Consider the following 18,046-nt stretch of genomic DNA (forward strand, 5'->3'; position numbering starts at 1 on the left):
TCGGGAGTGATCTTTTCTGAGAATATGTCCTGGGATAATCACATAAGTTATATAATTCCCAAACTGTCACGAATAACTGGATCGATATATCGCCATCGATTAATTTTGCCAACAAATGTGAAATTACTAATCTACAATTCTCTGTTTTATTCGTATTTAAATTCTGGCCATCTTGTTTGGGGCTCAACTACATTATCGAACCTTGAAAAGATATTTTTATTACAAAAAAAAAATACTGAGGTCCGTCGGCGGCGTCTTGTTTGATTCCCATTCAGCTGGTTTGTTTAGGGCTTTCCGCGTTATTAATATATACAATTGATACAATTATAGACTTAGTAATATGTTTAAAACGGAAAACAATAGAAATACACGTCTCCTTACAAATTTGGCTAATCTTTATCTAAAAGAACCGGTTTACCCCACTCGTCATGCACACCTTTGGGGGATGGTGGCTCGGAGAGCAAATTACGGTTCCCAAGATGGTTCGATATGCGCTGCCTAAATTGCTAAACCAGTTAGAAGAGAGTGAACTGTAGTTGAATAGAATATCACCAAAACAACTTAGAGAATATTTTATAGGTAAATTAGCAATGATTTCATCTTTCATGTAATATTTTTTTTAATATATTTTGATATATATATTTTTATTCCTTGTTTGCTTAGTACGTATTTTGCGCTTGTATAATGTCCTCTTGTTTCACCTTGAACCATGTTTTGGCATGGAAAATCTTTTTTGTATGTTTTTTTTTTTCTTTTTCTCCTGTTCCTCTGCTATTTCGCCTATGTAGGAGGTCCAGGACCTTGTCAAGCTGTACTTTACAGCTTTTTTTCTCGACCTCCTCCATCAGTGTTGATGGGAAATAAACTAACTTACTTACTTACATTCTCTTTCTGACATGGATGAAAACGAACGAAAGGCTCGGCATGCTGCGGCTCACCGTCTTCGCAGACAAGCACCACCAGAGCTTCGCCCCAATCGACATCACTCGCCACGTGGAGATGCGGTTGTTTTTTTTTGTTTTTTTTTTGCCCTACACGAGCACGGGAGCACGTGCTGACGAGTTCGTGAGCACGTAAGCGCGTAAGCTCACGTGCAGCAGCACGTGCACCCGACGGCGGACGGACATACGGACATGGCTAACCCCTAAGTAGCTTCGCCCCTAAAAAGCTTTTAGCGGCTCTGACCAGTAGTAAGCCCAGGACCAAAGACGTCACATATTGCGCGCTTTCGGCAACGCGGGTCGCCCTCGTAGGTGGAGGAGGTTTCCGCGTCGTCCGGTTAAAATATGACTCAGTGATATTTAGTCACTCTCTCCATGCCCGCCGGCTTGCCCGAACCCCAAGAGACGTGGAAACCGCAAAAAAGGTAGACGCTTAATTATGATTGCAGGGCCCCTTTAACAGAGGCCTGCTCTGCTCATTTTTACTTTGCGATTACGCAAGATGATTTCGGTATATCGGCAGAAGCTGGCCCGTTTTTTCTCACTTGCGCCAATAAAAACGGTATAAAAATGACAAGTTGTGAATTATTTCAACTGAGCCAGTTGAAAGCAGGCGAAGCAGGCGAGGGAGCAGACCATGGTACTCATCCGGGCTACCAAGAAGGCGCTGAGAGGATCTGCTAGTGATGACGTTTAAGGCGGCGGTCCCACGGCGGCCATCTTGAACAAGCCATCAGTTCAACCGCTAGATGGCGGCACTCATCCGTGTGGCCAGAAAACAGGCTCGTGGCCCAGTGATGTTCCTTCTTTGATCCTAATTTCCTCCTTTCTTCTGGTTGCCCGTGCACGTTCAACGCTCAGCGCGTGCTCCCGCTGACACAAATGCCAGCAAACGTGCCAGTGGTGCTAGCAGTGCCCAGTTCGCACAGACGCGGAGCCCAGCTAGCTCATCGACCCGATCGAGAGTGCCTAGCTGGGCAAAATTTGATCTTTGATACTGGCTTTGTTCCGCGCTGCAGGGTTGGCAAAGCGTTCGTTAGTGGTTCACAAGCCAGTAGCTATCGTTTTAACTATTCAAGAATTAAAAATATAGTCACTCAATCAGTGAAGAATATTATCAAACGCTAAAGAAGATATATAAGACATGCCTTGTCAGCATTTCATGAATGAAAGAGCTTTTGCACGACATAAACGTTTCAATTCCTTTTTGCTGTTAGTCAGAGCGCAGCCGACATAACAGGTCAATGAGGCCAATCAAGCAGAGCCAGAAAACACTATGTCACGGAGCTCAACGTCTTATAGTGCGTTTTTGTCCCCGGTCAAAGCAATCAAGCGTAAACCATGCACCATGGACTTGCGCTTTTAGTATGCGTGTTTGTACTTGCGTATCTTATAGTTTTTGACTGCATTTTGATCTATAATAAAACAAGCAATAGCAGACTTTTTTTTTTCAAGACGGATGTTTAGAATGGCTCTATATAACTCATCATTTTGATGGTAGTTGGATTCACCTTGATTACCAATTATCTGACCTTATAAATAACCATCCCAATATTGTTGAAATAGTACACCGCGATCGAAGATTCTTCATGTCCAAGAAGAGTAAATGTATATTTTTTAGCACCAGTGACCTAAACTTAAAATTTTTAGGCGAGTGCGTAGCAGATTCCAAAGTACTTTTTATAGTGCTTTTGATATTTTTTTCATCATTAATTAATTCTATTGATAATCTGATTTTGAAAGAAATATACCAACGTCTTACATGCATCGCTATATATATATATATATATATATTATATATATATATATATATATATCGTAAAAAGGAGTTAAATCCTTTAAAACGTATTTATTGGACGACGTTTCGAGCGGGGACCGCTCTTCATCAGGTCCTAATGTTGCAGTCAAAACTGGAAGCCTGCCACTTTGACATGGGGGCAAAAAAAACAACAAAAAAACACTGAGGAAAGGCGAGAAAACAACTTCTCAGGAACAACCACGCGGTAGACGAAGGCCGCGGCCAGGGAAGGGGCCCCGCATGCATCCCCAAACAACCTCCCGCTAGGCGCCCTTGGGGCTCAGCAGTGTTCAGAACGAAACAGGGGAATAAAACAAAATCAAGTGGGCCCAAAAGCGCGCCCGGGTGGCCGAGAAGAGCCAGCAGAGACACAGGAGCAGCTCGGGCGCGAACCGAGACGCGCGATGGTTCAAGTTGCACACCCAAACACCCCTCTCCACCCCCCCCCCCCCCCCACACACACACACACCCACACACTCACGTGCAAGCATGCCCCCCCCCCTTTTTTTTTTTTTTTTTCTTCCATTTTCCTTATTTTTATTTTTATCACCGACCGCCTCGCCATCTCGCGCCCGAGAGCAAAGACATTCCTCGAGGTCGTAATGATGTCCAGCGCAGGAAAAACTCTAGGCAGGGGACTCCGTCTGTTCGTTTTCCCGTCGACGTGGGGGTTCCGAGGAGGTGAACCGTTCAAGATGTAAGCAGCTAAAGGGGTGTCCAAACAGGACACTACAAAACGCACGACTCCGACAAATCGTGAAAATGGAAGCGGGCGCGTCCGATTCAATTTTCACGATTTGTCGGGGTCGTGCGTTTTGTAGTGTCCTGTTTGGACACCCCTTAAGCAGGCCGGCGCTCTCGTTAATGCCCGCGCGAAGCGTGTTAAATTTTTTTAATTAGGTACGATTCCCTTTGCTCTCTTTCGCGTGCTGTACTAAATCCCGATTGAAGTATAGTTACAAATATTTTGTTTATGTGGTGTTGATCGAGACGCATATTTATTTATTTATTTATTTATTTATTTCAGATACCCTCAGGGCCAAAGGCATTAGAGAGGGGAGTGGGTACAATGTATAAGTATAAAGTTAAAAAATGCAGTGGTTATTAGTACAGTAAATTGACTCTTATTTATACAATGTTAGCTATGGCGTTCTTGAACTGCTGGGGATCTTTGATTGTTGCTGTCGGGGCGGGAAGGCCATTCCACTCCACTGATGTGCGAGGAAAGAATGACTGAAAAAAAGCATTAGTTCTACACGATGGAATCCCGACTTTATGAACATGATCTAATCTAGATGAGATGTATTGGGGGGGTAAAATATGTTCGGCGCGCAAGGAGGGATGAAGAAACAGTTTGTGAAAGAGACAAAGACGAGAGATCTTGCGGCGGGATGTTAGGGATGGCAGATCAAGGTTAGATTTCATTGTACTGATGCTTGCAGTTCTATTATAGTTAGACAATATGAAACGAACAGAATTATTTTGAACCATTTCAAGTGAGTGTATCAAGTTTTCGTGGCTTGGATCCCAAACCGAAACGGAATATTCGAGTTTAGAGCGAATGAGGACCTTGTAGAGTAGCGGGAGTTTGGGGAGTGTGTTAAGGTGGGACTTCTGATTGTTAAATCTTCGACGGAAGGGGAGATCGGTCTGTCCAATATACTGCATGTTGCATACGCGGCAGTGCAACATATAGACAACATTAGCTGAGTTACAGTTATAATTTCCGTTTATCCTAAAGGTGAAGTCCGAATTAGTACTTTTTGCCTCCACGGATTCTGTCATGTGGCTACACACTTTGCACCGCGGCACCCGACATGGCCGAGATCCCAGGAACTCCTCATGTGTGGTTTTGGATCGTACTAGCATGTCTTTAAGGCTTTTTCCTCGACGGTACACGACGCGTGGAGCCTGCGGAAAGACAGATTGGAGGCGCTGGCTTTGTGAGAGAATATTAAAATTTTTGCGTAGGATGTTGTTGATGTTGGGAAGGTTACTTGCGTAGGTTAGCACTAAATTATACTGATTATTCTCTGAGTTTCGAACGCTTGTTTTGTTGATGGATGTCGTGCGGTCTAGTTTACTAGCCTTTTCTATAGCATTGTTTATGACGCCCGGAGGATAACTTTGCCTAATGAGTGCTTTCGTTAGATTATCTGCGTTTTGTTTGAAGTCTTTCTCGTTGCTGCATATACGTTTGTACCTATGCGCCTGAGAATAGGGCAAGCTATTTTTGCAGTGGTGGGGGTGGCAGCTATCGTAGTTAAGATATTGTTACCTGTCCGTGGGTTTTCTGTAGAGTTTAGTGGAAAGTTTGTTATCCTGAATTTGGACGGTAACGTCCAAGAAACTGATTGTCCGCTGCGATACGTTGTGGGTGAACCGAATAGAAGAATGAGCCGAATTGTATTCCGAAATAAATGTGTTGAGTTCGTCCTCGGTGCCTGTCCATATCATAAAAATATCGTCAATATACCTTTTATAGAAACATGGCTGAATCGGACGATCTGCGAGGAACCGACCCTCCAATTCCGCCATGAAAATGTTGGCATAATTTGGGGCCATTTTTGTGCACATGGCGGTTCCGCTAATTTGGAGATAATGTTCATCTTCGAATTCAAAATGGTTGCATTCAAGCACGAGTCGTAACAATTTTGTTCAGGACTGACAATCGAGTATTGAAGAGTTTCGGGTGTTCACATACGCTCCAATTACCGCTGCGATGCCGTCATCGTGCGGAAGGTTGGTGTACAGCGCAGTTACGTCCAATGTTACCAGAAATGATCCTGTGGGTATGGATAGCTGGGATATATCCTGGATGAAATGGTTCGTGTCCCTCAAGAATGACGGAAAGGTGGGTGGGATTTCCTTAATTATAGCGTCAATAAAACTTAATATTCTTTCGGTTACTGTTCCTATGCCAGACACTATTGGCCTTCCAGGGTTATTCTCCTTGTGTATCTTAGGTAGCGTGTAGAATCGCCCAGGCCTGGGGTGCCAGGGCTTAATGCAGTGGAACATTTCCTTAGTTATTCCACCGTTATCTTTCAAGTGGTACAGTGCTTTGAGAACAACGGACTTGATTCGCAATGCTGGGTCACTTGAAAGTTTTTTTGTAAAATTTTGGGTCATTCAGTTGTCGGAGTCCTTCATTAATGTAGTCCTGCGTATTGAGAACAACTACGGCACCACCTTTGTCGGCTGGCTTAATGACAATGTCGGTCCTGGAGCCAAGAAGTTTAATGCATTTGTTTTCGGAGAGTGAAGGATTGTATTTCGGAACCAATTTTTTTCTGAAATGACTCTAAAATTTCCAGCTGTACCACTATATATATACAGAGAAAAAAAGCAACTCAGCTGTTTGCTTGACGAGCCTCTGCCTCCCCGCAACAGCGAAAGAGGACAGCATGTACGTATACATAATGTTTTTCACCATCACATTTATCGCACACAATCAAAGGACATTAGGTGGGGGAGGGGGAGAAAAGTAATTGATCTAGCCAAGTTTACAAATTCTTTCCTCCCGTCCTGACCTGTATTTTCTGCTGCCGAAGCACCCTTGAAAGATTTTTGAGGGGGCCATCAGAAGAGATTAGGTTAGAGCCTAAATGCAGGCGAGCCAGGATTGTGTGATTACTGTAACTCTCGAGCTCGTGGGAACGCAGGTTCTCTCTCTTTTCTTCCCTACAATAGTTGCGCCTTTGCTGACTGTACGCTCAACGCCTTCCATTAGAAGGGGTTGAATTCCTTCCACAATTTTCCCGCCCGAGGCTTACGGAAGAATTGTAGATTATAGGAGGCCAACAAAGTAACTTGAGCAACTCTTAGTTTTTTTTTAGTTTTTTTTTTAATGTAACCAGCTCGAAAGGAAAAAAAGGCAAGGAAACTGAAATAAAAAAAAAAACAATATAGGCGAACGCTGAACTAAGAGTTTAATCTGTTCGCCTGGTTCTATGCACAAGCATGACCCAAGTGTCTCAGCTCCAATCCGTCCAACACTTAAGGTGCAATCTGTCAACCACTTAGGGTGGACCTCTGTACATAAACGGAAGCTGCTTGATTATCTTCTGTAGTAAGCTAGACATTTTAATCATCCCGGAGCCAATGGCTTAACGACTTGGAGAGGACAGGACTCGGTCTTGAGCAGCTTTGTTGGCTCTTATCTTGAACAAGTACTAGACAATATAAAGAGCAGTATAATGTCACAAAAAATATCTAAATGTCACGGATTTAATTATTGTATATTCGATACTTTGGTGGCTTTTTGGGCACTACGCACAATTTATTAGTAAAATTTGTGAAATTTAAAAGGCAACTGAATTGAAAGAAAACGAAATTACAAAACGCAATTGGACGATCACATTCTTGACTTCGTCATCTTAAAAAAAAAAAAAAAAACTCTAGCACTATGACCAAGCGCATTTGCACTCACGCCACATTCAAGTGCATTAAATTTAAATAAAGACAGCCATACATCACCTCAGAGCCAAGAAACAATTTATTGGAGTATCCTCAACGTTTCTACAATACAATTTTTGTTAGCCTTGACTTTGTTGAGGTTGCTGGCAAAATGTGGTTCCCGAATTTCACCAAATGCAAAAATTCCAACCTCTAGGCCTGACGTTTTCGCTACAGCAAGACTCCCACCATCGCTCTACGATTAAAATATGCAAATGTACAGTTCGGTTTAAGACTGACATTTGTTTATTTATTTCTTGGTAATATTGTCTTTATTTAAAAAAATCTCGGCAACAGACGAAATTGGAGAAGATGCATTATCTTTCTAATCCCATCGTTGCATTAACGATATGAATTATACAGACAGTTACAAACAACGTAACAAAATCGCGAAGAAAACACCCCAGAAAAACAGAACCAATAAACGAAAAATGTATGTTGACAATGAATGTATAAAACCTTTACACAGAGGCAATTGGTTGCTTAGAATATTTTTATTATTTATTTGCATCGTGAGAACGCTCGTTTAAATAAAACAATTTTTGTGGAATTAAGTGTAATATTAAAAATACATCAAACAGCTTTGGACGGTATGGTACACTTACCAAAATTAATAGGCATCAAGTATATTCACAGTAACTGCACATGCCTCTTACGTAGAATTCAGTTAAGAAAGTTAACGAACCAAGAGTGTTGTCTTTGATAGTAGGAACAACAGTTCGATTCCATTGAAAACCGTTTCTTTTTAATTATGCGCGTGATTTCGCTGACTCTTTGTTTGCGAACAAGCGTGCGTATACTCAAGTAAATGATCGGGAATAACACCAACACCGGCTTTCACGTAACTTGTCGTCATGAACAAATTTCTTGCACATTTAAATTAATCCCTATACTTCGCGTCACTTTGAGTCCAGATGCAGCCCACGGTGCTAGCTGATGGGGGCAACTAGACAGCGTCGAAATCGCATCAGCACTCTGTGCGTCATATTTTCTTTACGCGTTTCATCACTGCTGAACCAATCAAATATAAAAGACACACTGACTTGCTCTTTTGGCGTTGCTTGATTGGTCCCATTAGTTCGTAGCATCGGCTGCGTCTGCACTTAAGCTGAAACGAAGTGTAGCATCTACTTCTCATGTTGAGCTTAATGAGGGCTTAAGGTTCGGTGATGTTTATGCTGTGAATCATAGGGATCAGAGAACAAAAAAAATCAATTCTCTACCGAGGTTGATCAGGCATGTCCACTTCGCTAATCATTACGCCTTCAGGTTCTGCGGAATCGGATAAAGTTTCTAGAGAAGAGCTTTCGACAAGTAGCGACATTCCTTGAAGCGCCGACTGTGTGACGGTGCAGGCTTTTAGGAAGTGAATGGCGGCGCACACCCGAAGAGTGAACTGAGTGACGCCATTTTGTTCCAGCGGAATGTGCTTTATCATTTGTATTGGTTGTCGTTACTTGTAAAAAGAGTATTTTAGAAGTGGAGCTTGCACAGGACGAAGCATTTAGAGCATCATAATTCGTTTGACATTGAATATAAATGCAGCCGACGCTACGAGCTGATGGAGCAATCAGTCGGCATCAAAAGCACGCCATCATGGTGTTCTTCATGTGTCTCTACTTGTTCTGTCATCGCCGAACCCACCATAAACAAAAGAGGCCTAGTGAATTGAGCTTCTGACGTTCATTGATTGGTACCATTACCTTGTAGTGTTGGTTGTGTCTGGACTAAAGGTAAAACCAAATATAGCACGCGTTACCGATGATGCGGCTTATTTGAGGCCTATGAATGCGTCATGCCGTCACTCCCCGCCATATGGCTGAAGGCCGAGTTCAGATTTGACAAGAGTTGAGCCACGGGTCCAAACTCTTGTACGACGCCATCAGCCATCACGATAACCCTATAAAATAGAACATGATGGTTACCATTTTTACAGCAAGTCGATAAATAAATTAAGCAATGTTTTCAGGTTTGCACATTTAGTGTTGATCTAAACGTTCGTTTCTTAGACAAGCGTATATAAGGTACAGTAAACACATGCGTTCAACTGTGGGATTCGGGTCGTCTCTTGTGCAAACTAGTGTGTTGGAAAATATTTGATATATAGACAGTGGCAGGCTAAAAGTTCAGGAGAAACTCCTCCCACCCCTTTCCACTTTAGTAGAGCAAACGCTGGGGAGCAGGGGACCTCCTCTCCAGCGTTCGCTTTGCAAAAGTGGAAAGGGGAGGGAGGAGTTTTCACTGAACTCTTAATTTGTCACCAACTATGGTTACTCGTTATGTTACATAAACGATGTTTTAAATAATATAAAGCTCATAGCACCATCACAGTTATACTAAAATTAGTCTTAAGTTACTTTCGCCAGGATCATTGCATAGGACTCCTGTTTCGGAAGCAATAGAGGAAAGAGTAACGTCTTTACGGATTCTGGCATATACTTGGCTGCATTCAAAAAATAAATTTCTGTTGTTGCCGTTTGTCAAGGGGGTGAATAGCTAGATATCTTGAGGGGTTAGATATGGTTACTGTTTCCATAATTATGTTTCCTTAGCCTATGAAATAGTGCTGCTGGCCTATGTAGATCGCCAATGCATATAATATATAGGGCGGTCTAAGTCGGCTCGATCTAAAATGGGCCGTAAAAATCGACGCCCGCACGTATCAATCTAACCTTTTCGTCAAAGGTGTATTTCACAGGTCGGTATTTTCTTGTAAAATTACAAAGCGTAGTTCCCTTTCTGTAAAAAACAAGGGCAAGAAACTTGCCAGGGTCTACGGCGGGCAGCGACGCAGACAACAGGGGTTCAGTAGCAGGGTGTGTTTGGCGTTCGTATTGATAGATGGCGTCGGGAGCGGCGTCCAAAGGTGCAGCCGACCAGCGAAAGAAAGCAGACGACACGAAGACGAAATCTGTTGGCAGCAAAAGTGCCGCCGTTATGCAGACGCGTTTCTCTACTTTAAATTTTGCTTTTATTGTCCGCATTTAGTTTTCAACCGAAGGTACATTTCCAAAATATTATGTTCATTTTAATAAACCACGTGGTCGCGAGCCGTCGCGATAAGAAGCTAGCGCCATCTATCAATACGAACGCCAAACACACCCCGCTACTGAACCCCTGTCGTCTGCGTCGCTGCCCGCCGTAGACCCTGGCAAGTTTCTTTGCCTTATTTTTTACAGAAAGAGAACTACGCTTTGTAATTTTACAAGAAAAAAGCGACCTGTGAAATACACATTTCACGAAAAGTTTAGATTGCTACGCGCAGGCGTCGATTTTTACGGTCCATCTTAGATCGAGCCTGGTGACTTGAACCACCCTATACCGGAACAATGATGATACCTGGGAATAATAAAATTAAGCAAAGTCGATAAGCGATGTGCGTAAAATTTCACAGAAGAGCGTGCAAGAAACAAAACAAATCATGTTATAATTACAATTCTGTGATTGAATTAGGAACGCTTTATGAAGTCGTAATTCGGAATCGTCAGCTCATCAAATTTTACTACGTCGCCCACGCTCTTCCACCTCACTTAAACGTGCAATACATTCCTAGACGCACAAAAAAAACGAAATAGGTTTCTGACCTAATGAGCTTGCACATAGACCGAATATCTTTATTTGAGCGCTCCGGTGTCCATGGTCACTGGGAGTTTAACACATTTTTGATGCGACTTGTCTCTCAGAGCTTGGTTTTCAGGCGATTGCATTGACTAATGACTCGATCTCATTGGCTGCAAGACGATTACGAAATATGTGGAAGATTTGCCAAGCCCTGAAATTCTCAAGTTGTAGGTAGTCTTTCCCTTGTATCAGGAGAACTCGGCCAACAAAACTAAACACCTTGGTGTTATTAGATATGTTTTTTGCAATCTTGTACTGATTGGCTATGAAGTACGTGATGTTGTCGTTAAACGTATATAAATCTGTCGCGCAAGTTTACCGAAGAGTTACGATCAATTAAGTTAATGGACGCGTAATAAAGTCTTATCATACGATATCCTGCACATTGATACCGGTGTAACACGGGCACCTGTAACCGCAGTTAACTCATCTTTAACCTCTGTTACGCGTCGCCACAGTTACCGCACTATATTCCAGGATAACTATTTCAGAAGAGGTGAATAGTGAACGTGTACTGCTTTGATGGGTGCTCAAAATGCTTTAGCGCGCGTGCGCCCATACCTTTGACTGCATAGCTGCAGAATGTTGTCCGCAAGTATTGTGTGGTGCCTGTGGCTTATGTTAATTGTACTTGAGTGCGCCCGTGTAACACGTTAATGCTAAATTGGCTATGGTCCTGAACAGCATAAGAATTGCAGCGCGTGGCGGGTGGCGAATATTTTGATACCACTCGCGGCCAATGAGATCTCAGCATTTGCAACTAAGACCATCAAAGAAATAATCACGAAGCCAAAAATTGGAACATAATCAGCTAATCACTGCGTTTTTCAGATAATAACAATACCGTATTTGCTCTAGTGATAGCCGCACAAATTACGAACAAGATCCTTGCCTCTACGTTCCTCCAGAACACGCATGCAGTGAATCATCGCGCTCCGCATAAAGGACGCAGCGAATAATGAGGGCTCGAACACGATTGTCCGTAAAAAATCGATCTGAACCGACAGCAATTTCGCGTGAAGACGTCTCTGTTCCGTAAATCACTTCGATTTTCTTGCCGATGGCGGTGATTCGCTATTCCCGTGCACCACGTAAAAACGGACCCACTAGCCTTCTTTAAAAACAGCGGGACTATTACACGAGCAAAGACGGCAATATCTACTTGGAGTCGGGAGAGGTGAGATGTACCAGAAAGGCCGGAGGCCCGTACCTGTCGGCCTACAACACCGGAACAGAGCCAGGAAGCAATAAACAGAGATATATCTGACCATAAATACCATACGATCCAGCTAATTATATATTTCGATTTTCAAGTACCGCTCATACGACAATGAGCAATAACAAGTTATAAATAAAGTTTGACACTGCGCTGTCGGAGCTTGTCATTATCGGAAAGGGTAAAGACGACCATCATGTCGGTGGTGAGTGGAATATTTTAAGCCTAATTTTATGCGTACCTTGAAGATAATTATCGTGCCTCTAAGAAGGCGTGGGGAGAATGAATGAGCTCCTGCTTTCCCGTCTTGAGCGCGAGCTTCGTACATGCGAGAATGGTTCGATGTATCGTGCACCTCGATGGGGCTCGCACATCCAAAACACGTTAGAAGGCATGGAGCGCGTTCTAGAGGCCAGGTGTTCAAAAGATACGCCCTGCCGCTCTACTTATGTCAACGACTATAAACCTTTCCAAAAAAGGGCTCCTGGCGGGTTTGATTTTCAGGGTTCGTGCGTATGGCGTGTGATTTCCTCGCTTCCCGAAGCGACGAATATGCGCGGGCTGGGCTGACGACATCGCTTGCTAAGCTGAGGACTCGTGAAATTGGAATGGTGTATTGCCTTGCTGATGACATCGTTTTTTTTTTTTTTTTTAGCGTGTGCATTATTTGTTTTTTACGTCAATGTTTAAGCCGTCAAACCAGCTTTCAAGCTGATAGGGAACGGGCCACTCACATGTCGTAATCCAGTATCGTGTGAATACGGTGAGCCACGGTGATAACTGTGCAGTCGGCAAAGCTGCTTCTCAACGTAGCCTGAACCAGGCTGTCCGTGTTGCTGTCCATTTGTGCGGTTGCTTCGTCCAATATCAATACTTTTGGGCGTCGAAGGAGTGCTCGTGCGAGAGAGACTAGCTGACGCTGTCCCACGCTGAAAAGATGGATCGATAAATTATTGATGATGAAATCAACTTCTGGTCTTGGTTTCGCTTGCCCTTAAATCTCGAACGTTCATGCACACCCGAGAGAGCAGTGCTCTTATAGATGTTACCTCCTATCTATTTAGCGAGGGTGGACATTCATTATGGATGCTATAAAAAAAATTGTTTCAGCTTAGGTCCGAGCGCGGCCGATGTTATGAGCCGAAGGGCCAATCAAACTGCGAAAGCGGCACAACGTCATGGCGTGCTCTCTGCACCTGAGAGGACCAGCCGTTGTTCGCCGCTTCTCTGTGCGTGCTCCTCTTCTGGCTAGTTCTATAAAGCGCAGAGAGCATGCCATGACGCTGCGCTTTTTGCGCTGTATGATTGGTCCTTCGGCTCATAACATAGGCCGCGCTCGAACCTAGCCTGAAACAAAGCATAGCCTTCCTTTTAGCCAACCCCCTTTTTTTCTGCGCGACCAATTTAAAGCTATTAAATGAGGCGTGTTAACTTGACTAAGATGTCAGGATTGCATATGATTCACCCTGAAATAACAAATAAGGTTTTTGAAAAGAAAGATGACTTAGAAAAGCAATTTCCTTAGAATTTAATTGTTTGACTTAATATAGAGCATAAACTGGTGAAAACAGCAGATTATATAGTTACATGTTCAAAATTGTGCGCATATTCCACTGAGCGCACGAGGGTTGTTCAGAAATTAATGCTTCACTTTTTTTTGTCATCCTAAGGTAAAAATAGTTACATACAAACAGGTTGGAATATTGATGTTTCCATCTCATGTACATCCGCGCAATTATAAAGCCGTCTCACAGAAGGCGCTCTTTTAGTATATTGTAATACGGCTTTCTGTGTATCACACACGCGTCACGAATAAAGAGCTGTAATTGGGTTCTTAGTGGCGGAGAGAAGAGTCAGTCATTCTCAACTGCTCGTCTGCTGCGCATGGAGATCCTGCAATCGATAGGTACATCCCTGAATTATATGTTCAACGAATTAAGGCTTCAGAAAGCAACCGAGTGGAGCTGCACGATTGATTGCGAACGGGCACCCTGCCATGTTCACAGACCCAGAGATGTTGCAGCGTGCTTTCAAAGTAAAAAAAAAAAAAAAAAAAAATATTGGACGCGGCAAGAGAGCCGTTTTGAACTGGCGTCGTGAGATATTTATATTTTCTTGCCACTAAAGCATACCCCATGATTAGCGCGGTCTGAAAACGATGAGAGCGTTGTTCAAGGGGTGACGTAATGGGTATGTAAGCAGGCAACCAGCTGGTACAGGAGGCATGCCTTCTCTTGTTCTGCGCTTTTGTACACTTTTGAAGTGGACGAAGATTACGTAAACATCAATGTCTGAAAAGGAAGCATGCAGTGGCACTGTCTGCAAAGCATATTTATTAAAAAAAAAACAATGCGTCACAAAAAAAAAAAAAATATCGGGCACTCCTTTCGGAGCAACCCTGGACCTGTGGCCATTATATTTATTCATTTACTTATTCGCACATACTGCGACCTTGATGAGGTCATTGCAGGAGTGCTATAAATACAGAAAAAAAGTACCAGCCAAATATTACAATATGCCTTTGAACATAACAAAAATGGAAAACGATTACGTCATGTAATAATGAAAAGCCATAGGCATAACCCTATTAAAATCACCATCTGGAAGAGTACGTATTTATTTGCCCATGAATATTATTCCAAATTTCAATAACACTTGGAAGGAAACAAATATTTAAGTAGTTAGTATGAGACTGAAAAGGAAGAATATTTAATGACTTAGGTCGTCTGGTGCGTGTACTAGTGATATAATAAAATATATTTACTTCGCTGAATTCCACAGCCCTCATTGAAAACTCTGTGTAATATTTTATTTCTATCAATTGTTCGCCTTCTGGATAAAGGCCTAATGCCCCAGAGATAAAAAGTCCGAGGAGGGAGAGAAATTATGGTCATACCTATTCAAAATAAACCTTACAGCCTTGGCCTGGATAGATTCAATGAGATTAATGTCTTTCATAAAATAAGGATCTTAAACAGATTCATACTTCAAGATGGTGATATTTGACTAATATGGGCGGGGTATTGACCCCGCAAGTGATTGCGTCACAACATGGCGTCTGGGTCAAAACAAATTGTTGCTAGGGACGTCGCTATGGACTAATGCACGGAGACTCCACATGTGGCTAGATTTTTTGCTTACCAGTAAATAATTTTTGTAAGCAACCGAACTTCTTGATATCTAATTATGAAGATGTTCTTGTCGTCTCGGTGTCGTATTGAAACGAAGGAAGCCATTTCTGAGGCATTACACTCCGCTTTGCTTTCGTAGCAGACGACACGATAGATTTGCCCGCCTCTGTTGCAGCGGGCGTCTTCATTGAATTACGTCGGTAAACGAGGAACAAAAACAAGTGCATGGCCCTAGCCGTAAAGGCCTCCGCGATTTGCGTTTCATTTTTGTTTTTTTTTTGTGAAAAATTCAACTTAGTTCAGAGGGGTGAAAATGCCGTAAAATCAAACCACGCCATGCAGATCAGTTAAGACGACGACCTGAAGTTCATTACCGGCGTGGTGCAGGCCGGCATAAGAAACAAATCGTACGCCGTGGAGGTAAGTCGTTTGTTATTATTATTTTTGAGGTTGTCAGGTTAATAATTAATTGCATGTCTATAGCGATTTCGGAGTATTTTTTTTCTTTTTCCTTGGTATACATCGAATTCCGTGGATGTGCTCTTCTGGTGAAGATCTCCATCGAACCCGCGACGCGAGTACAATCTGTAATAAACTAACCTTATGTTTTTCATCCAGTTCTTTCGCGCTTTGGGGTGTTGCAGAAATTTGAAGAAACTAAAAGAATCTTTATCCACGCGATGGTTACAACCAGGTACAAAGCACCTTCCCATAGCGCGAAAGATTGGATATTTGTGATCTCAACCCATCACCTGAAGTGATTTTCTGACGGGTGCAATGCGATCTTTTAGCAGATAATCATCTCGATCGACGCCCGGACTTTCGATAAACTCTATTTTGCACCGCACCCAACTATAAATTTTTATAAGTGACTGAAACTCATTATATTTCAAAGAAATGCAATATCAGAATATCGTCCTTAATCACACGATTAAGACGCCGGCCTCGGCTTGACCGGCGGGCGTGTGGGCATACGGCATACTACCTGCATTCGCCGTCTGCTGCAGGCATCTTGAGGACCGGAAGTTGCAGTCGCAAACATTTCAGAAACATGCGATTACCGGAACAATTCTGACAAAACATATATGACATTCAAGCTTTCTATATCTGTGATTTTTAAAAGTTTAAATCCTACTCCTGATTTTTGAACGGTCGGGTTTCTCATGACGTCACACGTACGGAGTCAATTGACTCCGTAAATGTGACGTCATGGGTCCAAACAAACCGTTGCTGGGGTCGTTGTTATGGGCAAATACATGTGGCTAGGTTTTTGAACCCGACCGTTCAAAAATCAGGAGTAGGATTTAAACTTCTAAAAGCCAGAGATATAGGAAACTTGAACGTCATATATGTTTCGACAGAAGTGCCCCGGTAATTGCTTGTTTCTGAAATGTTTACGACTGCAACTTCCGGTCCTCAAGATGCCTGCAGCAGACGACGAATGCAAGTAGTGTGCCGTCTGCCACACACCCGCCGGCCAAGCCGGCGCCGGCGTCTGAGTCGTGTGAATAAAGACGATACTCTGATATTGCATCTGTTTCAAATATAATGAGTTTCAGACACTTATAAGAATTCATAGTGGGGTGCGATGCTAAATATGGTTTATCGAAAGTCCGGGCGTCGACCGAGATGATCGTCTGCTAAAAGATCGCAATGCACTCTGAAAAAAGCACTTTAGGCGATCGGTTGAGATCCCAAATTTTGTTTGCGGACTCGCGCTATGAGAGGGTGCTTCGTACCCGGTTGTAACCATCGCGTGGAGAAAGATTCTTGCAGTTTTTTCATATTTCCGGAAGACCCCAAAGCGCGAAAGAACTGAATGAAAAACATAAGGTGAATATATTACAGATTGTACTCGCATCGCGGGTTTGATGGAGATCTTCACCAAGAGAGTACATCCACGGAACTTAATGCATACCAATAAAAAAAAAGAAGCAAAATATTGGAAATTACGATAGACATGCAATTATTTAATGACCTGACATCCTCAATAAAACAATAACAAACGACTTACCTCGACGACGTACGATTTGTTTCTCATGCTGGCCTGCACTACGCCGGTAATGCACTTGAGGTCGTCGTCGTAACTGATCTGCACGACATTGTTTGATTTTACGGCATTTTTACTCCTCTGAACTAAGCTGGGTTCTTCACAGAAAAAAACACACATTGCGGAGGTCTCTAAGGCCATGGCGATACACTTGTTTCTGTCGCTCGTTTACAGACGCAATTTAATGAAGACGCCCGCTCCAACAGAGGCCAGCAAAGCTATCGTGTCGTCTGCTACAAAAACAAAGCGGAGTGTAATACTTCAGAAATGGCTTTCATCGTTGCAATACGACACTGAGACGACAAGAACATCTTCACAAATATACTAGTTTGGCTCCTTACAAAAAATATTTACTTACTTGTAAGCCAAAATCTAACCTCATGAGAAATCTCCATGCATTAGTCCATAGCTGCGTCTCTAGCAACGGTTTGTTAGGACCCATACGCCATGTTGTGACGTGGTCACTTACGGGGTCAATTGCGAACAGCCACAGTCAGCACAGAGGCGTATCCAAAAGGGACACAACAAATGACAGTGACGCTACGTCTGAGTTTACGTTTGAACAGCATCTTTTAATATGGGAGTAAGTGAATAACGTTTCGGAGTAGAGTGGGAAAATCTTATAGCGGGCAAAAAGTGGCGCTGCAAAAGCAGGCTTCCTTTGCGAAGCAGGCAGAGGACGGACGGATCGACGTCAATTTGTCCGCTGAGTTTCGGTTTCAAGTCGCGTACGACTGTTAAATTCTCGCCCACTAGTATCAACTGCGAACTTTTTAAATAACATTTCACAGCAGGGCTGATCGGTATTGAGAACGAGCGTCTATTCGCCAA

At 42.9% G+C, this 18,046-nt stretch overlaps 1 protein-coding gene across 1 annotated transcript in view; it reads right to left on the reverse strand.

Moving 5' to 3' along the window:
- Positions 1-8,979: 8,979 nt before the first annotated feature.
- LOC121048678 (multidrug resistance-associated protein 1) overlaps positions 8,980-18,046 on the reverse strand; it is a 110,710-nt gene continuing 101,643 nt past the window's right edge. The window contains exon 7 of the mRNA XM_042288553.1: positions 8,980-9,097. Within this exon, the coding sequence (XP_042144487.1) occupies positions 8,980-9,097 (118 nt within the window). The remainder of the gene's footprint in view (positions 9,098-18,046) is intronic.

Source organism: Ixodes scapularis, unplaced genomic scaffold (genome assembly GCF_016920785.2).
Source record: "Ixodes scapularis isolate PalLabHiFi unplaced genomic scaffold, ASM1692078v2 PGA_scaffold10__122_contigs__length_95168666, whole genome shotgun sequence".
Lineage (NCBI taxonomy): Eukaryota > Metazoa > Arthropoda > Arachnida > Ixodida > Ixodidae > Ixodes > Ixodes scapularis.